Genomic DNA, 27,596 nt, shown 5'->3' on the forward strand with positions numbered 1-27,596 from the left:
GTTAATTAGCATCCCTGTATAGCTAGATCAAAGGAGCATAAAAGGGGGAGCGACGACAGTGAAGGATGAGAGAGGACCAGGCCTGGACTTCATGTTATGTTTTGTTGGCGCTTTTACTTTCGCTTCGTGTTTATTTGACTATTATTAAAGTCTTTAAATGTTCGCTGGTTCCGGAACCGGCAAATATGATATGATACGAATATGATACTTTGATATGAAGAAGTCATTTCAACACATTGTGAAACAAAAATTAATTCCTTGTTGTATTTGTTGGTTTTGCATACAGTAGTGTAGGTATAATAATAATATTATCTGCTAATACCATAACATTACATCTGATTGGTTAGCATTGGTGACGTAATATGTAAATGATATGCGGCCCGTGAGACTTGCACTTGAACCATAGTGAGGCCCAGTGGAAAAAAAGGTTGAGGACCACTGACTTGAGATATAAATGACTGTGCTTACTTGCATGTCACTTTGACTCATTCATAGGTATGTGTATTTAACCGTTCAAGCCCAATCGGGCAGCAAAAAAGCACAGTTCAGTTCGGTTCTCACGCACTTCATGACCAGCGGCTTCATGTGCGCGTCTCTCTGACAGTGTTGAGAAACAGTCTCTCTGACAGCGCACGCATACCGGTATGCTGTGAGCATATACACTGAAATGAGTTTTCTTTCACTGCTAATTGCGCTTCAACGATTTAAAATAGTTTTTTTTTAAACAGCAGTGCTTAAAAACACATCTAGCTCGACTAGCAGCAACAGTATTGTTTAATCGACTATTCGAATAGTCTTGCACATCCCTAGTAAATTACACATTTTAGCAGAATTAAAATACACCATTGAGTAAATAAGCATAAATGCCATGTCAGATGCAGCTTTTGTGCCACCAATATTGTGTAAATATTGTCCCTTAAATGAAAAGTAGAATTCTGGCCCTGGTATCCATGAAGTCATACTTGGCCTTTGAATACTGCTCCATGAATTTATTCACTTAAAATCATAACAGCCATGGCAAATATTCTTCTACAGGCAGTCTCCAGATCAGCAGATCACATACACAATTTATCCCAGCAGTAAAAAGACCACATTAAATTAATTGTGCATAACCTAGTAATAAATATCCATAATTTGGATGACATCACAACCACCACAACTTAAAATGCAAGTCCTTAATATTTGTATAGCATAGTACTTTTTTTCTTCTTTTTTAAATGAATTAGAGACTGTTATACTCAACCACAAATCCAACAAAATAGGGGAGAGCACAAAAAAAATTCCCAGTCAGACAGGTGGATCTGTTCTGAAATCACAGGGTTACTTAAGGTCATTTATACTGATGAGCGGATGTGAGGGATGAGGAGAGAGAGAGAGAGAGAGAGAGAGAGACTGAGTTACAAATCCTTGTTCTCTTATTTATGACCTTTTAGGGTCCATTTGCATACTGATGCGTCCTAATGTGCCTAAATGGACGTCACTGATGGCCAATCGGCTGTTTGTGAAAATGGGCACAATTATAAATGGATTGTTCAGACTCTGATAACATTTGGTACACAGAAGTTATCATATTAACTCGCTCTCGTCATCTTATTAGGGCTGTGCTGAAACAATCATTTCATTATATAGTGTGGGTATGTTTCTCCTATACTGCACCAATTCTTTAGATCTTTGTTTCTATGCATTTTAATTTATGTGTGCATTCATGAGGAAAACTAGTTGTTGTATATCAACATACTCTTAAAGCTGGTTAAGAGTCCTGAAAGTCACATGAGGTGGAGAAAATGATAAAACGCGTGTAATTTTTCATAGTCAGGAAAAAAAAGAAAAAGCAATCTATATTGACACTATTCACTTTCAAAACGCGCATATCTGGTTAGTAGTTGTGAAAATTATTTCATAGAAGACTAAAAAAAAGTTGTATAAGCCAAGTTTTAGAGTGTGGCGGTCACTCTCTTTCATAACTGCACATGATATGAACATAACCATATTTAACACTCAAACACACAACATATTCTGTGGTGTGGTCAGTGGTGCTTCTATGAGGCTCCATACTGGATAAAAGTAGAGGAACATGTCCATCAGCAAAGTGCCCCGTGTTCACTAGAGACTAAGCAGTCAGCAAAAAAAAAGGCAAAAAGTCAAACTGCGGGAGAACCCTGACCCAGGGTCACACCGGTCAGATGGGATTCAGGAAGGAGGCACAGGACATGAGATTAGAGATTCAGGGATCAGAGGCCTGGTGATGTTATGGGCACAGAAGGGCCTGAGACCACAGCGTTCAGGACTGGACCAGTGAAACCGGGTCAGGGATTCCCGCAAGTTTCTCACAGACGCTGATGCATTCACATTAACCATATTTTAATGAAATTTCATGCACTGTAAAAAATAAATAAAAATGCTATAGTAAAAGCTTGTTGATTGGTTAACTGAAAGATACCTTACCGTATACAGTAATGGTACAAAACAGTAGTTGGTTTAACATCGCATTACATATCATTTCAGTGTTAATTTACTGTTTTTGCAAATAAAAACAATTAATTATTATATAAAAACAGTAAAACAAATTCCCGGAAGTCCCTGCTTTACACATCACATATGATTTTTTTAAATATATTTATAAATAAATAATTGTGTTTCTTCTTATTTTTGTTAGTAATGCTAATTAGTGTGTTTTGTGTTATACCTATTGATTATTTTCTGTTTAGTCGATTAATTATTTGGTTAACTTGCCAATAAATAATAAAATGTAAAAAGCAAAACAACAAATGTTACTCAAATACTCACGATATGCGGTAAAACTACTGAAAAAACAAAAAAACAAAACAAACCTGACCTTAATCTCCATAATGAAATCCCAGGAGCCAGACAGCGCTTCATCTTTTATGGATCATTAAAATATTTGTGTCTGGGATGCAGTGAGCCTGGAGACTGTTGTATACTGTATGCACTGTAAGTTTAAAATCTTACCTTTTATGTGTAATATGAGTAAATAATGCTCATAAGTGGCTAAGACAGTATTCTCACATAAAATGAGTGGAGGCTTGGACCCGGAAGTACTATTCCTTACATTACAACTTAAGTGGATAATCATAACTTCTGCAATTAATCTTACAACGTTTTATTAAAACAGAGCAGGTTTACAGAGAATGTGGTTGTGTGTGGAGTTCTGAACATTTGTTAGTTCTGTTATAGCTGTCACACTAAAGCCCCTTTCACACAGCGCGTTGATCCCGGGAAATTACCGTACAATTGCTAAAGTGCCTTCTGTGTGAACGCAAACACGTCCCGGGATTGATGCCGGGATCGATTCCGGGATGGGGACCTAGTAACTAGGGCTGGGTGATATGGCTAAAAAAAATTATCACAATATATTTTTTTTTTATATCAGTCAATATCGATAATTATTTCTTTCAAGTTTAAAGGCAGATTTTTGCTCCTAAGTGAAAGTTGTAGAAACCAGAGCGTTAATTGTGGTTTTAAACTACTCTTTATTGTCAGAACATATCATGACAAACACTTGCCAAACAGGGGAACATTTCACAAATCTGAGGTAGAACATTCAAACATTTGTCATTTTTCCTTAACAAAATATATATATTTTATCTTAATAGAAAAAAAATATTTCTTAGTTTCTGCATGTGCTAATTTTTATTTGGTAAAATAATATTCTGACTGTTTGAGTTTTATTAAAATGAACAATTGGTCATCCAGCATCATGCATTTAGATCATGATAACCACAGATAAACCTGGGCATAGTCTACAGCACCTCACTATCATGGCAAAATGTTACTTTATGGTTTCGATGGTATTTGTATGAAAACCAGTAGCCTAAATGCATTATTAAATACTGTAATTATACTCCATTAGTCCTTTAATACATAGTCTATATATGTTAATATTACTCGGCTAACGTTACAGTAAATCCGTGGTAAATGATGGGAATTTGTAGCCGAAAAAGCTTCTGACTGTATCGTTGCGCACAGTGTTTCTCCTGTTCGTCAGCGCCGCTTCATCTGCCTTTAAACTAGTTTAAATCACTGAGAAGTGTGTGTTCTTCGCTGAATTCAAGCCCTTTTTACTGGATCTCGTGACCAAGACGGATCAGAGTAAACGCATCAGCTCTAGTGAGCTCGCGCTGCGCTGGCGCTTGGACTTTGAGCCGAGCGGATAAACGGTCTGTGTGGTTCAAATAAGTTTCGTTCCGCTTTTGGCACATAAACATTATCGAACTCTTGATATCGTTTTATAGAGAAAAATTATATCGCGATAACTATCGTTATCGTTTTATCGCCCAGCCCTACTAGTAACATTGCCGGGATCAGTCCCGGAACGCGCCCTGTGTGAACAAAAGCCTGGACCAATGCCGTAAGGGGTATGTTGTTGCTCATAGAAAAAAAAGTTTGTGTTCGTCATCAACAAAGAAGTATGAAAAATGTCTGCCAACTAGAACGAAGCAGAGACCAGGAGCTCCTTACTATCCGCGCTGAAGCGGAGATCGTTCGCCAGCTTTGTGGAACGGTACGTGATGCGTTAGTGTACGACCGAATCCGGAAAAAAAGGCTTGAGCGTGGTTTCTAGAGATCTAAAGTGCAGATCATTAGTAAACTTAAGACGTCATCGCCATACGTAAAAAAATCCACCAAGAGCACGACTACAATGGTAATCTTCCACAGCGGTAGTGGAAGATTAGACTGGCCTTTCTACAACACATCCTGACGTCACGTGTCTTTACGGGATCTTTACGGGATGTGTGTGAACGCACTCACAGATTCCGGAAAATCACTGTCAGTGTAAATGAACCAAAATCAAAGATCCCGGGATACATTATCCATGTATTTTCCGGAATCTCTGTGTGAAAGGGACTTAATAAAAACAAAATGATGTATGAGCACAACGGTATTTGGCCAAAAATATGGGACTTCACCTTTGTTTCTTTTTTGCACTTGAACGAACAAATTCACACAAAATTATGTCAAAATCCCTGCCTTCGCGAGTATGAACAGTCAGTTTTGTCTTAATGGAACCCTGAGAGTAGAGAAAGAAAATGCATGTATTAGTATCAGTATATTGGATCGGTGCATTAGTCTTAAAGTGACAGCAACCTAATGTTCCTGTTGCCGTCCGTGTAATCAAACAACAAAAGACAAAAAGAAAATTGCTCATTCCTATTGAGTGAATAACTTTTGTAACTTTATTTGTAAGGTTTAGGCTATGTTCACACTTAGCGTCTTTTTTCAAACTGCCAGCGTCTGTTCTACATTAGAACCCTATGGAGTAAACCGTTTTTTCAAAAAAGTCCTGAGCGCTTTTTTAAACGCCACCGCCGGCGTCTTTTTCTGCAGCTCAGAGCGTCTTTTAAAGTTGAAAAAAGTTTAACTTTTCTGAAAAGAACGCCCTACGTCAAGCGCCTTTTTGACAGCTGACCAATGACAAGCGAGTAGCGAGACCTGTCGTTTCCATAACAACAAGAAAAATGGACACGGTGCCGGTAGAAAAACTAATCGTCCTTGTTTCGGAGCACAAGGAGCTGTTTGATATGAGTAGCCTACACAACTCTATCATATACATCACAAAGAGGCTGTGTGGGCACACTACTGTTGCAGCTGTTGTTATAGCAACAAAAGACGCGCTCGGCTGCTATTTGTAACCGAACGCGCAGCGGGGTTTTTTTTTGCTAAAAAAACGCCGTTGTTAACTTTTTTTTGTCAAAAAAGACGCTAAGTGTGAACGTAGCCTTAATCTGCATTTATTTTATACAGTGAAGACTATTAATTTGCACAGTTGCTTGTAGCTTTATTCTTTATTCTTATTTTATTACTGACTCTTGTCTTTGAAATGTATATTAGTTAGGCTATAGTTTTAGCTGTTGTATCAAAATTGGAATAGAAAATTGTGAAATATCACAGGTATCTAAACGTTTAGTGCCATAATATTATTATCACAGTAAAATATTAAATTGGTCAAAAACAATTATACAAACGAAACAACAACTATTTTATTTTATTTATTTATTACTTTTTTGTGGTGGAGCCAGTGAAAATTTTGGCAGCGCAAATACAAATTTGAATCACTGTCCCAAGTGAGCCATTAGAAGAAAGCCTTAAAATTGAGGCCTGAGAGTGCACAAGTGTTGACAAGTGTAATGATACTTTAATGGTGCTTCAACCGTCCCCATATTATTGTATAGAAGTGAGTAGCATGAACATTATGATAAATATCTCCTCATATGTTCCATGAAGTCTTTCTGCTCATCCTCAACATCCGTTCTAGGGACGCTCCGATCGATCGGCTGCAGATCGGTATCGACCGATAATCACATTATATGACTGATCGCCCGATCGGGAGTCACTAAAATTAGCCGATCTCAAATTGGCCAAGTGATCGCAAATTGATGACGTCAGACTTCATGTAATCATGTCCTGTCAGTCATGCCATCACCAGTGTGAAGTTATTACGCGGCCTCAATAAACAATGTGTTTTAAAGCCTTGCGATATAATAACAAGTTATTTGAAACCGCTCACATGCAGTAAGCAGAGAAACGTTGCGGTTTCACGCGATATGTGCGCGCGCTGTGTGAGAGACGGGTTCTGAGCACAGTCAGCACACACACCTGACGCGCACACACCTGTCGCACACACGCACATAAAGCTGCTGCTCATACGTAAGTACTTATCTTACTGGGCTTGAACGGTCAAATGGACACACTTATACTTCAAATATTATTTGCGAGTATTTTCGAAAAACACAGTTGTTTGTCTTACCTGAACGTAAACAGTGCATTTGGTGTTAAAGAGAAAGCTGGCTAATAAAGCTGATGCTGTCCTTGCCTTTCATGTTAATCAAACTGTCTTTCATCGCTCTTAACCAGAGCATGTGAGTGAAGCGGAGCGGCTCAATATATGTCTCTCTATGCCGGCGCGATACACTCAGTCGCTCACGGTACAAGCGAACGCTCTGCTCATGAACCGCTCACGCTCATCCTGCCAAGAATCCTGCCTTACCTACTTAAGTAGGAATTAGAAAAGAAGAACACAAATACTCAGCACTTGCTGAATAAGTTTCCTGATATTTTTTTGTTTTTGACTACTCATTTTGTTCATTTAGGAGTTGCAGTGTTTCTATTTGTTTTTGTCCTCAGTCACATATTGGACAAAGTTTAATTACACTTTATGGGTTGTAATTTAAGTTCAGTTTGACACAGTGGCGCCGCCAGGGGGTGGCCGTGGCCACCCTTGGCCGACTCCTGGCCACCCCACTGGCCAGTATACATTTTACTAGCATCAGTTATGCATTTCATGCACAGCCAGGCAGGCAAGCTGATCAAGACTTTCGATCGCACACAGTAGCCCGCCCCTCCCCCGCCCCTCACCCGCCCCTCCGTACATGCCGCTGTTGCGCGCTCAGACAGCAACAGCTCAGCGCGTGCCCGACTGCCCGTCGGTCAACAATTTTAAAAGAAGAAGACAAAGACTACCGGTAAGTAAATAAGTAAAAAATATTCTTTAGTAAAAGAAGACGGGGAATTATGTGTCGTGACGTGCTTTTTAAGTGCCAAATGGTTACAGTAGGCTATACTGTTACAACAGCTTTTTGATGCGTCTTTGACACGTTTTGATAAGAGTTACCTAGCTAACATCATTAGCTGGTGCATGTATATGTGTAACAGAGTTTAAATAATGCTGTTAAATTCATGCATTAATTGGGAAAACTCGACATTGGCTGTTGCATCACTCGCATTTGTGTGTGTGATATTGCGGGCGGAGCTACGTCACCACCAGCAGAGTCTCACTTCTCTCGCTGCTGGTAAGTCGCATCAATAAGAGCTGCGTCATAAAAACAGAGTTTAGATTGTTTTCAAGTGCAAGGTTGGACTTTATAAACTACACACAAGTTTACTTCATGTGTCTGTTAGTTCCAAGTTCTGTCAGTCGAGTCATATGTGTTATTTGCAATGATGAAATGGTGTGTGTGTGTATTAACCTGCATGTGAACTCTGTTTATTTAATTTAAGAAATTCATGCAACGTGATGCACTGTCCGTTAAATATAACACAATAAACCAAAGTATATCAGTAGGAGTTTCCTTAAGTCTTTCTGATAGTTTTCTTCAGGCTAGTTTTCTCTCAGAAAATTCTACTGTTGTATTCTACTGTTTACTACAACAGTAGAATACAATTCTGAAATGATGGTTTATTGTTTTGGTGTGCCACCCCAAGATTTTAAGTGGCCCCATCTGGCCACCCCTATGAAAAATTTCTGCAGGCGCCACTGGTTTGACAGCAAGTCTCGTAGGCTCTTTAATAAGCCAGAGTATCCTAATATGGATAGTATTTTGCATAATCTCCAGTTTTTAAAGGCCTGACACTGACAATGAACAGAGAGCTTAATTATTACTTATATAAAGTTTGAATGATCGGGATCGTCGATCATGATGACACACAAAAAAAAAAAGGTAATCTGTATCGGCTGCAAAAATCCTGATCAGAGCATCCCTCACTGTTTCAGTCAGAAGTACATCAGAGTATGGAAATAGTTACTTTGTGTTGATCTGAAGCCAGTCATTAAGGGAAGATCTCAGATTGCATGCGGATCGCGGATCTTAAGAGAGACGTTTGGGACCGTTTTAAGAGGAGATGGGAAGCCATGCAAATGTGTCCATCTCCCTCCTTCCATAAGAGGCTCTTTGTGTGTGTGTGTGTGTGTGTGTGTGTGTGTGTGTGTGTGTGTGTGTGTGTGTGTGTGTGTGTGTGTGTGTGTGTGTGTGTGTGTGGCACCTGTGATGGGTCTGTGGGCAGCTCACAGCGAGCCCCATTATGTGCCCATCTAGATGCCAAAGGAACTGCCTTAAGCTAATGACTATCAAGGGTGATAACAGTGCTCTCATTCATCCTCCAAGTAGTTTCATGAGCAGCCAGCATGAGTGTGTGTTTGAGACAACAGAATGCTCGAGTTAAATTCAGATCGTAGTGGCTGTATTGAGTCTAGAATAAAGGCGAGAAAGTTGATCCGTTTATTCTGCAATCCATGACAAAGCCTGATTTCACTGCACATGGAATAACTTTCAACAGCGTGTCCTAAACAGGTGAGAGGCGATACGTTTCCAGCATCACGTTTTATGCCCGTCCACACTAAACACTGAAATACTGTGTGAATCAGATTCAAAAGATGCTTCATTTTCAAAATAGATCTAGATGATTTTGACCAATGAGATTTCATTGAAGGTATGTGACCAAAAGTAAAAAGCAACAGAAATAAAAAACAAGTTACCATCAATATCTTGGCTTGCACAGAAACTCTTGGATAAAGTCGTGGTGGCGCAGAAGATAATCAAATTTCTGGAGGTCGCCAAGTTGCTGTAGTGCTCTCAACTGCGGTACCCAATGATACCAAGATCACGTGACCTTCACTGCCTGCATTGATAGTTGTCGTAACGCTGCGCATTTGCATAAAGCTGCTCAACTCTGTCAATCGTTTATGTGGCCATGTTGCCTGGAATCGCCACCGCTGAAAACATGTTGAAAAACGATGTCAAAGTGAATATGCCTGGGCAAGGCTGCTATGGGTTGGCTACATTCATTTTGTGCATTCATATATTTGTGCAAAAACAAGTAACAGGATGTTGAGCTTTGCAGTGTTATTTTAGCATTATTACATTATAGTTTTTTGTTAATATTTTTAATTACATTTTATTTTAATATTTTCTGTTTCACTTTAATTATAGTTAAAGTTTTAATTGGTCTCTGTCTTATTGTCATTTATATATATATATATATATATATATATATATATATATATATATATATATATATACATAGTTTTTATACATTTTTAGTTTGAGTAATTTTAGTTAAATGAGAAATGTTGCCTTGGCAACTAGCAGATCGCGATTAATCGCATCCAAAATAAAAGTTTGTGTTTACATAACATATGTTTGTGTATGTGTATAATTATTTGATATATATCAATACACACATATGCATGTATCTATTTAAGATAAATGTGTTATTTATATATAAAATATTTATATATAATATAAATATGTGTGTGTGTATATATATATATATATATATATATAGTATGCAAATATTTATTAAATATATACATGCATATGTGCTTATTTATATATATAAAATAATTATACACAGTTCACACACATATATTATGTTACACATTTTATTTTGGATGTGATTAATCATTGCCCAGCACTAAAAATAACACACTTTTTTTTTCTACTTTTTTTTTTTTCTATTTCAATTTCAGCCACCGTTTGTTTCAAGTTGCAAAGAGGTTTTTATGGTTTTAGTTAATGATAATAACCCTGGTGCTGTGTCATCAAGCACAATCTTCAGCTTACACATTAACAAGACTGCTATTGAAAGTGTGTTCACCACATATCCACCCTCAGGAGAACGCAGCCATGATCCACGAGTGCGCTAGATGTCTCGATGGTGCCAGACACAAAGAGAGAGGAGAGGAGGAGGAGGAGGAGGAGGAGGAGGAGGAGAACAATACCAGCCCCCCACACAGAGCGATCATCTCTCCGCTGCCGACCCATAAAAAAGGGGGTCAGTCAGACACCCACATGGAGGTGTTTGCCGTAATCCCTTCCAGCGCGGTCACATCACAGACCAGCAGCCATGCCAGGATGGGCTGTGACACGGGATGAGTGAGAAATGAGGGTGTGCTGGTGGAGATGGAGGTTGTGAAGCTTTCATGCTGCATTAACAGCGTGAATCTACTAATGGTTCGTCTCCTGCTGTCGCTGTACGCAGGCGCTCCACTACACAGCATGCTGATGCAAACAGGAAAAGCTGGGAAGAAATGTTCAAGCTAATGAGATGTTCAGTTTGCGCACAAAGTCCATTCTTCTCATTTGCTGTTAAAAAATAAATAAATAAAACAGTGTGTCCTCATAACTCATAACTTAGATATTTCAAAGCTCATTTTTATGATCCTGTAAGAGCATTATACTCCACAACAATATAGTTATTGTGGTTCTTTCGTGCAATTCAGTTTTTTTTTTTTCTAAATACGTAATATTCTATAATGATTGGGTATTTTACTTTGTTTCAGGTTATGTTTGTATATGCTTCAGGTCAAGTTTGTATATACTTGTGTTTCAGGTATAGTTAAAGCATTAGCTCAGGAATCATCGGAATATTTCCATCTAAAATAAGCATGACCTTTGAATTTAAGGGCAGAAAAAGCTACTAGAGCTGGTATTTTAAAAACACTCTAACGTAGGAGGATATATGTTGAATATATACACAATTTGCTCAGAAAAAAGAGCTGACTCACCTATAGACACCCTGCATTCAAGCTATCTTTCTATCCTAGAATGCACATTGGAAATAGGACACCAGTAAGGTCAATACAGTTTCCATTACATTTTTTAACGGAATATTTTATTTGATTACTGCTCACAATCCCTTCACTATGGAAGAGTTGACGGTTCGGTTCTTTGTTTCTAAGACAAAGTTTTTAGCTTTTAGTTATTGTATTTATTAAACTCACTAAATAAGTGGCTAACAGTGTGCCCAATGATATAGAAGAAGAAACAAAGAAGATGGAACAACAACTACTAGAGACCACAGCAATAATGTCCATGTTGATGACGACTTGTGCAAGGAGAAAGCCGCAACTCTAGTTTAGTACAAAGACATTTTAGCAGCCATAACTCCAAGAGAGAAATGGCACAGACACTGGACAAAGACTGGAAAAAGTTTATGATACTATTGCTGTCATATTTTTTTTTACTGACCTGAAACATGATAGACAGGTTCTGATAGTTTCCCTATTCAAGTATTGTACAAATGATCTTTTCATTTTGCCTACATACACAATAGCAGCCCTAGGGTGTAACCAAGATGACCACCAAGTAAACCAACTTGCCTTAAAGAGTAGAAAGACTGAAATATTAAGGTAATGGCCATGTGAGAGAGTTATTCTGTATTGTTACTTAATATGAATGGGGAATTATCTAAATTAACGTCAGGAAATTATGGAGTGCCACAAGGGTCTGTTTTAGGCCCCCTGCTATTAAAGGGGTGGTATAATGCCGTTTTCACAAGATGTAAAATAAGTCTCTGATGTCCCCAGAGTGTGTATGTGAAGTTTTAGCTCAAAATACCCTTCAGATATGTAGCATGTTAAAGTTGTCACTTTTCGAGAGTGAGCAAAACAAACCGTGTTGTGTCTGTCCCTTTAAATGCAAATGAGCTGCTGCTCCCGGCACAGAGGGCAGAGCTTCAAGAGCTTACACTCACACAGACATGCAGTGAAAATTTCAAAAACTTTTAGCCTTAAATGTTCAAACCGGAGTCAGAAAGATGGAGAGACTCGAGTAGAAGTGACAACATGTAGACAACATTTCTGAATGGTTAGTTGGTGAATTTATGTAGCTTATGTGTAGTTATCTTCTAGTCATTGATTAGCATATTCTGTCATGATAATCTATAAATCGAATTATGTATATTTTAGGGTTTGTGATGTCACTAACCCGGGAGGAATCTCTTCTCGTGTAGTCCCTACCAGCCGTTTGTTGTAGTCCTTAAAAAGCGATTTCTTTAAAAGAATATATCTCCATTTGCTTTGAACTTTGAGCATTGTAGCTTTGCAGATGTTGTTTATGCTCAAACAGCAACATTACACACTAACTAAAGTTAGAAAAGTGAAATCATACTCAACCACCCCGTTAACATGCTACCCCTTTGTAATATAATTACAAAACAGAATCATATGCCAATGATACTCAATTATACAGTATATTTCATCATGACCAGATTAAATATCTAAATTATCCAAGTTGACCAAGTGTGTTAAAATTTTGAAAATACATTTTTCTATTAAATTCAGATTGAGATATTACTTACTGGACCAAAAACCTGTATACAGAATTTGTAGGAATACAATTTGGTAGAAGCATGTAAGCTACTGTTATTTCATCTTCTAAAGTTTAAGACAGAAGACAGAAACTTGTCTGTCAATAATTATACTTCAAATGTTACAAAAATAGCCTTCCACCTCAGAAATATCACTAAGCTACAGAACATGCTATCAGTTTCTGATGCAGAAAAGCATTCATGACCTTTAGACTGAATTACTGTAATGAACTAGTAGGGGTTTCCTCAAGAAGCAAACTACTGTTAGTCCAACATGCAGCTGCTAGAGTTCTTACCAGTTCAAGAAAATATGATCATATAACACCAATTTGATCATCTCTACACTCACTGGTTACCTATTAAGTTCCCTATCGATTACAAACTATTGCTACTGACCTATGAGGCCCTAAATGGTTCAGCTCCTGTGTATTTAGCCTAACTGATCTTCTATCGCCCAACAATCCATCGTGCTCTTTAATGTCTCAAAACTTTGGTACCTAGTACCTAGAAAGTCCACCAAAGGAGGGAGAGCGTTTTCACATTTGGCTCCAACATTGTCAGGAAACTATTTCTGACTTTAGGAGGCTTAGACACACTCTCCCAGTTTAAATCTAGTATCTCTTTAGCCAAGCATTCACATTGGGGCAGTTGTGGCCTAATGGTTAGCGAGTCCGAGTAGTTCGATTCCAGTACCGGCAGGAAATGACTGAGGAAATGACTAACCCCTAATCGCATAATGGCTGCCCACTGCTCCGGGTGAGTGCACTAACTGAATGGGTTAAATGCAGAAGACAAATTACAAGTATGGGTTACCAGACTTAGCCTTCACATGCACCTCATAGCCTTGTACTCCAGTTATATCAGATCAAATGCACATGATTATATTTTGCTTGAAATGTTATGAACAGCAGCTATACTAATTATTTTCCATCTGTCCCATCCCAAGATAACTAGAGAGTATGTCAGCTCCAGTTTGAATACATATTTTCTATATATTGTAATCATTAACTGGTAATAATTTCTGTATTGAGATCATTGTTTCTACCAAATGAATACATGATATTAGCTAACTACATGATTTGTATTAGAACTGTACATTTTTTACATGGACATTGGACATTAATTTGACACAGTCACCTTTTGTAACATAAATTCTAAATTGTAATGTAGAAACATTCACAAACAAATAAATGTGAATTATTCTGATTAAACATATTAAAGGCATTTCCCCAGGGTGACCTTTCAAGTCAACTTCTGTTTATGCAACGCAAACTCTCTTCTCACATCGAGACTCTATTTTTCCTAAAAAAAAAGAAAGACTGTTCACTTCTCTGAGCAATGAAACCAGAGAATGCCCAGCCTGCCTATTTGTATTGCAAACTAGAGTCTACTTTTCAACCACGCGGGAAAAACACAGGGAGGACGGCACCTCCAGGAAAAGCAGGAGAGAGAGTGGAAAAACCTGCTCTGTGCAGAGCAGCACACAAGCCGTCCAGAAAGCCAGCATCTATGCAAAACCTCCTTAGAGCTGCAGGTGAAGCAGACATAAACAGATCCAGAGATACCAAAATATACTCAACACACAGAAATAAACAACAGTAAACACTAATGAAGTGCATATGCTAAAGGTGCATGCTGAAAAGACTTACTTCAAAAATAAAGAGGATGGAGTCCAGCTCCTCCCGTTGAGATTTGTTCCCTGAAAGAAAAGCAAAATAATTAGTTTTGTAATTTCAGAATCATTCTTGTTGTTCACAACATGTTGACCTTCAATTAATTAGGGATCGGCATGAGTAACCGAGTGCTGTAAAGTGACAGTGACACAGATGATCAGTCATGAAAACGATGACCGTGTGATCTAGAGCCCGACCGATTTATCGGCCGATATGAGCCTGTCGCAGATATATATCGATATTGACGTATATGACGCAGAGTTAACTTTTTTCTTTTACAGAACATATAATGTGGATAAAATGCTTGTAAATTGTGTAACTACGTAGTTTGTCCAGCAGAGCCCACTCCATTGTTTGCTAATGGCGACCCATGTCACTGTAGTGACACCAGCCGACCCTTTCACTTCCGTAAAGAGGTCTCTTCTTCAGACACGGTGTAAGATGTCAGAGCCCGTCTACGGAGAGCCTGCCCACTCCCTATTAAGTCCTATTGTACCGAATTTTGGTTGTAGTTCCACCAGAGGCGATCGCCCATGAGTGCAAAATGAATGGGAGTCTATGGAGCTAGACGGCTAAATGTGTCTCTTTCAACCGTTTGCCGTTGAGGAATCTCAGATTTGATTGTAGGTTTTGCAAGTTCAACATGGGTCGAAAGTTGAATGATTGACTACTTATGTCTTTTCGATTCATTCATTTCAAATTAATTTGCATAAAGATGGGCATCGGCCAACTTTTTGACGCGCGGCATTTTTTAAAATGAAGCGCCGCCTTCCCGGAATCACCCGTGACGGCGGTGATCCACTTGTCACGGGTGATTCCGGGAAGGCGGCGCTTCATTTTAAAAAATGCCGCGCGTCAAAAAGCTGGCCGATGCCCATCTTTATGCAAATTAATTCCGTTGAACGCGACGTGGCTATCCAATAGAAGCACGCACATGGAGACGGGGGGAACCACACGACATACGTGTCGGACAAGTGGATCAGTACCGTCACTCTATTTATGACGTACTGCCGCCTCCAGGGTAAACGGCTGTTGCGACGCGAGCAACAACGGCCACGTCCGGTGAAGACAGTATCAGCCTATTCTGCCGCTACGTTACAACATCAAGCAATATTCCAATAAATTATATAAGTATAACACTTTATTTAGGGCCATTTTTTATAACGAGTAGTTTCACATTTAGTACATTTTGCTGACTACTTATTTAAAATATGTTAAATAAAAATGTAACATGTTTTCATTATGGTATTATTACTTTTACTTTTGTAAAAAGATCTGAGTTCTTCCCAGACTAAAGGAATTAATAATAGAAGATAAGGTTTTGCCAGTGACAATTTTAGTATAGATATAAGTTATTTTTTATATAACGTGACAACATATATATTTGTGAATTTGATTATGTAGCTACTTATCCATTTTCTTGCAAGTGGCGTCAAGATTACAATCTGGTGAGCTGTGCACTTGCCGCGAGGGTTGACAAGCGCGGTCTTTTCACGTGAGAGAATTGTGGTAAATAAGCACGTGCAATTAAAAATTGAGGACCTGCTTATGGGGCTTTCTCGTGAGTCATGCGCCTGTATTGTATGCTTTAGTAAAATGTGTAGCCTATAAAATTCATATGATAGGCTACAAGACATTTGCAATACAATTGGGAGTCTGGATAGAGTGTTTATTTTGAATTTGACAGTGTTTTTTTTCACTTTTATTGAAGTATTTACGGTGCGGCTTGGACGCAGTGGAAAATAGACTAGGCGCAGTGGCGCGGAGAGACGCTTCTAAAACACGCCGCGTCGTTTCTGGTGTAAACACAAGCATTGACTACAGTGGGCGCGATCAGCTCCGGTAGCCGCGTCGCAGCCGTAACGCGCCGCAGATGTGTGCGGGGTGAATAAGGGGTTATAGTCAATAGCCTACGAATGGAATGTCATTATGTGTCATGGAACATAGCGCTCCCCAACTCGCCAAAGGTCGGATTTGCTCCATCTTTTGATGATAAGTTTTGTTTAGAAAACCTTTATCCACGTAAGACACAATGTCTTTAGACATAATCCATGTCATTAGAATCAATGATTCCATGTCATTAGACACAACGTGCAGGCCAAGGTTTTTCTTTCTTTCCGGAAACAAGCTCAGACGTGACCGCGGTATTGCGGTAACCATCCCAGCCCTAATTACTACTGTATTATAATATACACATAAATAATATCGGCCAAATCCGGTATATCGATATTGGGCTTTTTTTACTCCCTAATATCGGTATTGGCATCAGCCCCCAAAATCCAGGGCTGTAGTGTGATCATACATTAGGGATTGAACGCGGGTTGCCTTGTGCACAGCTATGGCATATGACACAGCGCTGCCTACAAGACTATTGCTCCTACATACCAGCTTATTTTTTTATCAATTCTTTTGTCTTTGGGTCATTATATTTGTCACAGAATTCTGCTTGTTGTAAATCAGATACAGATAAAGTAGCACAGTAAAGATTACATTTATATGAATGCAATAGTGAGAGAGTGATTGTGTGTGAATTCGTTCTACCTAGCAGCGTCTCTCTACTAATAGTAAAGCTGTGGGTTTTAGTTACTAAGTAATATATGTTAAAACTTTTCAGTTTCTAAGCTATTTTATTGATATACCTGTCACGGTTCATGGGTTCACTGACTCGCCCTCGCTATGTTGTGTGTATGTTTGTGTGTGGTGGGTGTGGCTCATTATCGCTCTAATGAGCGGATCAGCGGTAGCTAAGTTTCATGATTGGCGTCCTATTTATTGCCTGTGATTCGTCCGGTCTCTTGTCAGATCGTTTTGTGATTCTCCTGGATTATTCTCCGTGCTTGCGGTTCCTGAGACTTGCCTTTTCCGTCTTCTGTGTTTCTGAGCATCATCTGTGTCGCCTGGATTATCTGCCCATTGCGTCCCGGCGTTACCAAGCTCTATATCTTCTCTGCCCACAACGACTGACCAGCATCTCTATCTAATTCCTGCACTGTTCAATAAAACTTTCTGTTTCACTCGCAATTGGATCTTTTGCCTTCATTTACAGTCTGACAGTTTCAATACAGCACCAATTTAGAATGGCGAGTAACTTACCGGTCCAATAAGCTGTTTAAACGTGCATTCTTCCGATCAATTTCGGGCAACCAGATGGTATAATCAAACATATGAAATGCATGAAATTGTGCAATGTTATGCAAAAGGAATGAAAACAACTAATATTGTGTGAAAACTGAATGGACATTATTGAACTATCATACAATTTGTGAGTAATTTACAGCACAAGAGAACTCGGTCAGATAAAGGCTTACTAAGGAAAGTTTCGGTGAATTTTCTTTAAATGGTATTAAAAGGACAGCTATAAAGAGTTGAGCAGCAAACAGGTATTTGAAGCTGCTGGAGTCTCTGGAGTCTCAAGAACCTCTACATGAAGGCTGACAGTTGTGTGTAAAGTTGCATTTCAGACACCTCTAACCAAAGCTCACAAAGAGAAACAATAAGTCTTGCCGTGTAAATGCAAAAAATAGCTGCTCTGCCACTTTTTTCTATGTAATGTGTTACCGTTTATTTTATTACTAACTTTTCAAATCAGTTACTCAGTGTTTGTATATGTAAATTTACCGATTTTTAAATATAAACAAGTTCTAAGCACTTTGTTTTATGATTTGTCCTGATAGTGATTCTTTTCAATTTTAATGAATAAATAGGATAAGTTAATAGTAAAAACTTTTTATTTGCATTTATTTGGGATTTACTGTCAGTACTGGGCTCGCAGTTGACATGGGTAAAGTACTTCGTACTTTGTACTCTGTACTGTGTGTGTGTGTGTCAGGGATGGAAATTAGCACCCGCCACCAGCCAAATGCGGGTGATTTTGTGTTGTGGCGGGTAAACTCGCTTCACCTACCGGCCACCCGCCTGGGTAGATAAAAATAGCATACTGTGTCACCCGGACACTTTAGAGGCGGCGCACCTTCAAAAAATAATGTGGCGTTACATCGCAGGTGTTAAGAGGTCCGCAGAGAAAACATCTCAGGAGGAGCCCGTGGACAAAGAGGCAAAAATAAAAAAACGTTTTTTTAAAGAACGATGGAAAGCAGACAACGGAGAGTCCCGCGATTGGTTAGTTTATGACGAGACCAATCTAACAATGCACTGCTCGTTATGTCGTCGTCACGCTTCAGAAGAGGCCAAAACTAATAGTTTCATTGTTGGGACAAAAAATCTCAAACTTGAAGCAATAAAAGACCACGAATCGTCAAAATGCCACATCCATGTTTAATCTGCCCTACTCATTTAATGAAATCTATATTGGTTTGTGTATGTATAAGATAGAAAGAAAAAGTGTCAGTGTTTGATTGAAACTAAATGTAAAAACATTGAGTGGTTGGTAGATTTTGAAATCCACCAGCCACAGTGGCCGGTGGACAAAATTTTTAATTTCCATCCCTGGTGTGTGTGTGTGTGTGTGTGTGTGTGTGTGTGTGTGTGTGTGTGTGTGTGTGTGTGTGTGTGTGTATGTGTGTGTGTGTGGATGACCGTGTTGAGTTTGTTCATCTTGAGGGTGATACTCAATCTTAAACTCTTGAGAAGGTTAATGTAGTTATTACTGCAATGCACTGCTGCATCTCACCACTGCAAATCTGTGCTTTTAATTCCTGTCCAAGAAGTTACTAAGTTAAAAACTGCTCAGCTGAATCACAACACCACTCTCCTCAGGGAAATAAAGAGGTGTACGTTTCAAACAAATACTTCTGCTGCAGAACTGTGTTTCGGCATGAAAGACATGCAGGTGACCTTCACTGAATACAGCGCAGAAAAAACACTTTGGTCAGAGATGGGATTCAACAGAAACAAAAGCCTCATTAACTTCACACGAGGGGGCATACAGGCAACAGTGAAGCACGGCTGTTACGTCAAGCTGAGGAAGTGTTGGACTAAATCGGGTTTTTTTTTTTTCCTGGAAGGATCATGCATTATTCAAAAGCTCTTTTTCAAAACTTTTGTGAGCTGCCTTTTTATCCAAGCAAGCGACCTACTAATGCAGCATGAAACTGAAATAAAACATATAAAGGTATACAGTATGTGACTGATTGGGAACGCCCTACAATAGAAGCACAATATATATCAAGACCATATCAGTTATTAGCTGATTGATGATTTCTTGTTTTAAATATCAGTAACGGGTGATATTGCATATTTATCTGCAGATATTAGATATTTAACTGTTGACTCCAGCTATATTTTGATTTAGATCACTTTCGCAGTCATTAAAACTAAAGGAATAGCAGCAGTTTTATGGAAAAGATATAACCTTTATAAGAGCAAACTCTTTTTGGGTAATTATTTTATGAATTTTATTTACATGCACATAGAAACACATGCACTTGATACATTTGCACACAAGTGCTTGATTCATTTAGATATTCTGATATTTGGAAATATTTTAAGTACGGTATATATAATTGTTCTTAAGAAAAAAATAAAATCTCTCTCAGCTAATTCTGTAAACTACCAGTATAGACCAAGGGCAGCCTAGGGAGTTATAAACACATCTCCCCTGATCTGATCCATTGGCAGACACATGAAAATAGGTTTCCATCCGAGGTTTTTTTTTGTTGCAAAAAAAGGTTTAAAGCATCAACATGTTTACCGATATAGCTGATGGAAATGCCAATTATCGATTTTTTTTTTTTTGCAAATGTCAACACAATATTTTTCTGTTTAACTTTAGCGCATAAATTCTAGGTCGATACTTCAAATATTGCGAAAAACTAATTTAGAAACACCTTTTGTCAATAAAAAGTGCTTTAACGCAAATAAATGTGGTGTCACATGGCAGAATTAGCCTATACAGCGTAAAATTTTATAAATACCATTTATTAATATGTAGCCTATATTTTTTATCTCAAACAAATTAGACAAATAAAGTGGGTTACTCTAAAGCTCTAAACAAATTTAAGAATGGTTAAGACGGCATCAGTTAAGCAAGACCATTTAAAAAAGTTAAATAGGCCTTGCTCCACAAATAAAATCTGCATCTGAAAAAAATCAGCAGCAATATGATATTTTGGATCGATTTGATGTTATTTAACTTTGAAACCAGAAGGAATACATTTTTTGGTTTGAATGGTCTGAATATGTTCTCGGCCCCATCAAACCGCAACTGGCTTGACCGATTGTTGCTCTACGACCAAACATTTCACCAACCTTTTTTATGAACCCTAAAAGTTTGCATAGGCTGCATGACAAATGAGCAAATGGGCTTCGTCACATAAAGGTTACAGTTCTGTCAGACCAGCAGTCTCACTTCGGCGTGATCTTCTGATCTCCTAATATTTCCTAATTAATAGGCTTATTATTCATGAAAATATTAAGCAGTAAACTGGCGAATTCCAATTGTCTTATTACTCTGCATTTATTTCTTTTTAAATATGCAAACGATACAATATAATTTGCGATATATACAACATTATTTATGGAATCGACTTGAGAGCACATTTTCTTAGCGATACAAGAAAACTTATGCAACAATGCATTTTTTTTTTTTTATGATTGGTAAAAGGCCAATTGGATGGAAAGAGGCCGGAGACAGCAAATTTCAGCAAATTTCGCGATCTTTTTTTTTAACGCATAGGCATATACACTTCGTCGATAACAAAACAGCGCAAAAAGTGGACAGAAACTTGGCTAATGAATCAGCCATTGCATTTTAAGCTCCAGAAAGCAAACACATGTCTTACCTTTTTGCTTTAAGTTGCTTTCCAGTGTAATGAAATTTTCATAGAAGATAAAATAAATCTGTGAGCAGTTGATTTCAAAAAATGTCCTCAGTTCATTCCTGTCAATAATATCTGTGGAGAAAATAATACAAAATAAAGAATTAGACAAAATCACAAAATAATACACAATGAGTCCAGGTGACACTGCAGTTATGATGATTAAATGCAGACCAAAACATTTAAAGACGTGCATATAGATGTTGACTGTTGGTAGATTTCATCCAGACACAAAAGCTTTAATGGTATCGTAAAATCAACTGGTTCAGACTATGGCTGTCATGGTTTGAGTTTGTTTTGTCATGTTTATTGTTTGTAATTGCTTCTGGTTTGATAATTAGTTCTGTTCCCTCCGTTTATCCCACCTGTTAGTTTCTATACACATTAGATTAGAGTCCTTAGTTCAGGTGTGTCTAGTTAGTTTCTCCCTTTGTTTTGTGTGTATATATAAGCCCTCTGTTTCAGTTAGTCCCCTGTCTTGCATTGTTTATCATGTTAGGTTGTTTGTTTCTTTCTCCTGTGTATACCTGTAAGTTTGTAATTAAAGGCTGTTTCAAGGATCCCTTGTCTTGGTGAGCTACAGTATCTGCTACAGCCAGTCCATCACAATGGCTGTGCTTCAAAAACATAGACTGTATTTTTGGTAAAGTTAAAGTACCTACTCATCTGCAAATGACACCAAAAATGTGTCACTAGTTTATCACTTTTGCTAACTTATTTAATAAAGTCAAGCATTCTGAACATAAATTGCGCTCACCTTTAATGGAGTAAAATAGTCATAGTATTAAACAGATATATGGTATAATACAATAGGGCTGTATGATTAATCATACTTTAATCGTGATTATGATTTCAGCACTGCAAAAAAAAAAAACACTGACAAACATGTATGCTGGAGTAATGGCTGGTCGGTATGACGATATGTATCGTTACCACTAGTGTTTGAAATGAACTTTTTCACTCATCGGCCAATTTGGCTAAAACATTTTTAAGTTACCGGCCATTTCAAACTTCTACTAGCCAGAAGAAAAAAAAGGGAAAAAAGAAATAAACTACGTCACAGCTTATACTCACACACGCACACACACACACACACACACACACACGTATATATATATATATTATAAAATTTGGATTTCATACATTCTTTTCTTATTCAAACTAAATCCTGTCAACCAGCCATCTCCTCCCTTCCTCTTTACCAAAAATGTATTTTAGGGGGACAGATCAAACCAGTACAAAGAACATAAAATAAATGAACAAATGAACAAGCGTTTGTTGTATAGTGATGTGTGTGTTCAAGTAAGGCAGATATGCGCAGATTCTGCGCAATACGCTGCATTTGATGACTCACGAGTTCAGTATTTGCATATCTTTGTTTAGTATTTATGGTATTACTTGCAATTTGCTTATTTGGTCTTATTTTATTACTGACTGTTTACTTGTCTTTACTAATGTTTGAAATTCTCCGTATTTTTCACTGTGGTATCGATCAACATTGGAATTGAGAATTGTGACGTTTTGTATCTGAAATTTGGTGTCATAAACCTATTTATTGCCATTAAATGGGTCAAAAACAACAAAAATAATGAAAGATTTCATTTTATTTATTACTTTTTTTGTGGTGGGCCCAGTAAAATTTTTGCAGGGCAAGTAAAAAAATTTAACAACAACAACAAATGTGGATTTAGAAAAAAAAATCTTTACTGGTCTTTCCTCTTTCCTAAACAAAACCATTAAAGCAGCCCAAAGCTGCTCCAGGGGAAACTGGCATTTGCAACCAATGTGTAGTAGTGGCACTGGCCTGATTTTTAATAGCAGTAGGGACAGATGATAGATGATGACAAGGAATGGATTTGATGGCTGAAATAATATTTTGCCTGGAGCCAGACTGACAGAGCTGTGAGAACACCCATTTGACAAATGTGGATGTAGTCATTACACAGGGCCAGTGGTGCTTACACACTGTATGCTAGGTAACTGCCCACCGAATATTAACAATTTCTGAGAATTTTTTTTTATGAAAATCTAAATGTAAATGACATCTCTGGCACTGATATTACCATAAAAAGCTATAAAAGCTGAAAGACATTGTGATGGGTGGGCTAACCCAGGGAAAATCCACATCCGATTAAGGCAAGTAGACATCCTAAATAATGACATAATGTAAAATCAGGATGGACTACTTTAAATCTGTCATTAGACTGGATCTACAGTACAAGCCAATGAGTAATTACTTACACATTATAATTTGGCACTGGAAGATGGATTTCAACTTTTCTGCCTTTCTCCTCACACACACACAGAGAGAGAGAGAGAGAGAGAGAGAGAGAGAGAGAGAGAGAGAGAGAGAGAGAGAGAGAGAGAGAGAGAGAGAGAGATATTTATAATAAATTCACATAGATTTAGCTGGTAATATAAAGTTGAATTAAGTTTATATTTACAACGTGTTTTTGCAGTGTTAAGCTTTGTACCCAATCAAAGACATATCTGTTTAGCATGTGCACAATGGCCATCAGATCCACTCAATACTGCTCAAAACAGCAGAGTTGTTGTTCAGCGCGAGTTCTGCACACTCGGCAGTTATAAACACAACAGCAATACGAGATTCATTGCACAGCTTCATTGATCATAACGGGAGTTTTTGCAAGAGCGCAGCTTTATGTACATCACGTTATAATTTATATATTACAGTAAATATATATGCTTTCAGTATATAATATATATTTTGCTTGCTGCTAACTACACGTTGCAAAATTTCTGGATTGACAACCATGTTTAAATGTGCGATAGACATTGATAATCATAGCAATGGATGGAACAAAACATTCTGATACTGTATGTCAAATGATCCGAGTTAAGTCTTGGAGTGTAAATGCAAAATAATAGATATGCCACTTTTTCTATGTAATGTGTAGTTACATTGTTCAGTCACTTTTTACATTTAAATGTACAGATTTTCAAATACAAAATAGTTTTAAGCACTTTGTTTTATGATCTGTCCTGATAGGGATTCTTTTTTTTCTTTTTTTTCATGAATAAATGGGATAAGTTAAAAAATGCAAACCGATTATATGCATTTATTTTGGATTTATTAATTAGCTGGGTAAAACGTTGTACTGTGTGTGTGGATGACGTGTTGGTCTGCCACCACCGAAGACCATTTTTGACCCAGGAAAAAACCCTGTTATTATTGTTGTTTATTGACGTTCTGAAACTAATTCTATCCTGAAAGTGTGTAATGTGTAGGATTTACCTTGAAACAATTTTCACTCAGAAATTACTAGAAATTTGACCAATAATTAAAAAGAAACAGCAAGTAACACATTGAATTAAACATGACATATTTAAGTAGAAAAGACTAAAATAGGATTTTTCCTAATCTGTTTTATTTACAACTTCGAATTTTTTTTTTACAGTGTATCTCACCAGCTGTGAATTGCAAGTTGTGTTTGATTTCTTCTACTTAAGCATCAGACACTGCGAACCCATATAGAAGAAAAAAAACTGTCGGGGAGTGGAAGCAAAGGTTGCATAGTTTCTGCCCCATACGTGAGTAGCAGTGGTTTTACTATGCTTCACAGAACCAATATAGTCTGTTGTTGTAATGTTAGCTATAGTAAAAGAACAATTTTGAGTGTCATTGTTTGTCTGGAGCTGGGCAACTAACAACCAGCTTTTGCACTCTTGTTTTTTTTTGTTCTTCCTTGTTCATTTGTCATCTTCGCTTTATTTTTTGCGAAGCATACCTTTGCCTCACTTCTGCAATGATAAAGAGACATCATCAACTCTTGCATTGGGTGTTTGTGCATTTTGGAGGCGGAGCAATAAAGGGAGTGTGTGTTCGTTTGGGTTGATTTCAGATATCAACAGTGTTTCTCAGAAATCGCTAGCTGCACCTTTAGAAATTTAGAACGATTATACATCTTTGGACTTACACTCATTAACGGTCATGAGTTGAATGAATCTGATGCACATATCTGGTGTGTGTTCAGATGTGTATTACAGTAGTGCGCTCATGAAAGCGTTGACACACAGATCAGGGCAGAAGAGCAGCAATAACAGCACAGGCGTGTCTCTTATCACAGCCTTCACATGCCAGGCCTCTTCCTGCTGCCCAAGAAAACACAGTGGCTGTGTCCGAAATCGCATACTCTCTTGAGTAGGTACTCATTTTGAATTTGAGTAATTACTTCAGGGCTGCTAAAAAACTATGTTCTATATAGTATCATATATGCACACCAGAATCTCACTGGAAGGAGAAGGTCATCCAGGTACTTTTTTTGCCTACTCTTTTATCAGTACTGTGAATTTGGACATACTGCTTTTTTCACATGCTGTTTTTTGTCTACTATATAGTAGGGAAGTATGCGATTTCGGACGCAGCTACTGACTTATTGACAAAACCTGGGGTTTGCCGGAGTGTTGTGAATTCTTTACATTGTATGTCTTTAAGTATTATCTACTGCTGTATTCTATAAGGGTTTATTATGTAGAATACTTGATACATACAGAGAGTATGTAGTACGCAATTTTATTGGATTCGGTTTTGGCGTAAGTGACGCGTTCTCCGTTACGCATACAGAGCTGTCAGAATATGACGCATATTTCCACCCGTGCAGCATCTCTGAGTGCAGGACAAAAGTTATTGAAGAAGTGAGTTTATTTCCTGACTTTATATTTGTAATACTGGATGTTTATACTGTTAAGATTATCTTTAACACTAAGCCTGTAAGTCGCGGGTGTTTCGCGATCTTTATGTGCATTAGTTTGGCATGTGAAACGCACGTGAAAGTGCCGCTAGCATCGTGGCTTATCTTGCTAATATTGGTAATACCTCGTTTAACTAGGGTTATGCATCTGTATAAAGATATTCTAGATTTATTATTCTGTAATACAATAATGAGGTTGCTGTATAATGTACCTTAGGTTGTTTATATATTTTCTGTTATATTCTGTTTGCTTTCTTATTCTGCTAAACACACTTAGAGAGAGCTGTTAAAATAGTATAATCTGTCATGTAGACTACTGTTTATCACAACAGTATGTGAGCATGTATGTTTAACATTTGGTTATTTACTTCTGTTTATTTGTTTATTGCAGAAACTACCTCAAATACATAATTGATATGTTATATGGTGAACCCCTGCACAAAATAAATGTGGAAAAGATATGATGACTCCTACTCCCTGATCAGAGTACTGAAGTGGTTAAGCCCATTAAAGAGTGAGTGATGGAGAGAGATCGCTAATAACAAAGACTTTAGAAAGACGGTGGGTGCACTCATATTACTATGTATGAATGGGAGAACGTGCAATATGACGGAATAAAATCAAAGAAGAGATGCACCGATATTGTTCAGAATGATATCGGGCGATGCCGATACCGATAGTTTGGCTTTTCTTATGGAAAAAAAAAATCTCTCCCAAATAATGCTGCAAACTATACAGAGAACCCTCTCATTTGGCACACTATAATATTGGTTGCAATTAATAACAGCAGAGGTATATTAAACTGCTTTTTATTTTCAGATATAATAATTACAACCAAATAGTTTTCATAAGCACTTTTCTTCATGGCAAAATTTGTTCAAATATACATAATTAACAGTAAATAAGCTTCTCTTAAGTGTTTTTTTTGGATGACTTTCCTGATGTAAACACAACATTAAGTGATATTGTTCACAAGCTGTTTAATTGACATATTTCCGTGGTTAAAGCACAGATTGAGTGATTAAATGAGACATGATACGGATTTCGGTAAGTTGTACTGTATCTTTTTCAACATACCTTCTGATGTTCATGCATGTTTTTCTAGATATAATTTGTATTAAAGTGAAAGAAAAGACTTGCGCACAGCGATCTGTCACGTCACATTTAAGAGTTAACACATTTAACGCCATTTATTGTTTGAATTCCGTGATAAAATAGACGTAATTTGAAAGATGACACGTTGTTTCTTTATAGAAGTAACAAAGCACAGAGCTATTTGTGATTATTGAATGAGAGGCGCACTACAAATAATGTTTAGTATGGGGAAAAACAGCAGACCTGACAACCCTGGCTTGAACTACGGGTGATTCATTGGGTCAAATAGAGCCTGCTTTTATATAGCTGTTTTTAACTGTTAATGCGTTATTGACGGACGCATTAACTTCAGCCCTAAATTCAGCACGAGAGATTTTCTTCACACACAGTATGAGTTGCAGTCAGACATTGACAGGATATAATTGGCAGTTTTTAGTGAAAATAATAGCGTTTAT

The 27,596-nt window shown here is 37.7% G+C and overlaps 1 protein-coding gene across 11 annotated transcripts in view; it reads right to left on the reverse strand.

The window, feature by feature from the left end:
• The window catches only part of ralgapa2 (Ral GTPase activating protein catalytic subunit alpha 2), a 185,014-nt gene that overhangs the window by 130,531 nt on the left and 26,887 nt on the right, over window positions 1-27,596 (reverse strand). For all 11 annotated transcript variants that reach the window (XM_079632531.1, XM_079632539.1, XM_079632533.1 and 8 more), the window contains exons 2-3: window positions 21,299-21,409; window positions 14,535-14,584 (exon numbers count right to left, since the gene is read on the reverse strand). In XM_079632531.1, the coding sequence (XP_079488657.1) occupies window positions 14,535-14,584; window positions 21,299-21,409 (161 nt within the window). The remainder of the gene's footprint in view (window positions 1-14,534; window positions 14,585-21,298; window positions 21,410-27,596) is intronic.

The sequence above is a fragment of the Phoxinus phoxinus genome (assembly GCF_949152265.1).
Source record: "Phoxinus phoxinus genome assembly, chromosome: 13".
In the NCBI taxonomy this organism is placed as follows: domain Eukaryota; kingdom Metazoa; phylum Chordata; class Actinopteri; order Cypriniformes; family Leuciscidae; genus Phoxinus; species Phoxinus phoxinus.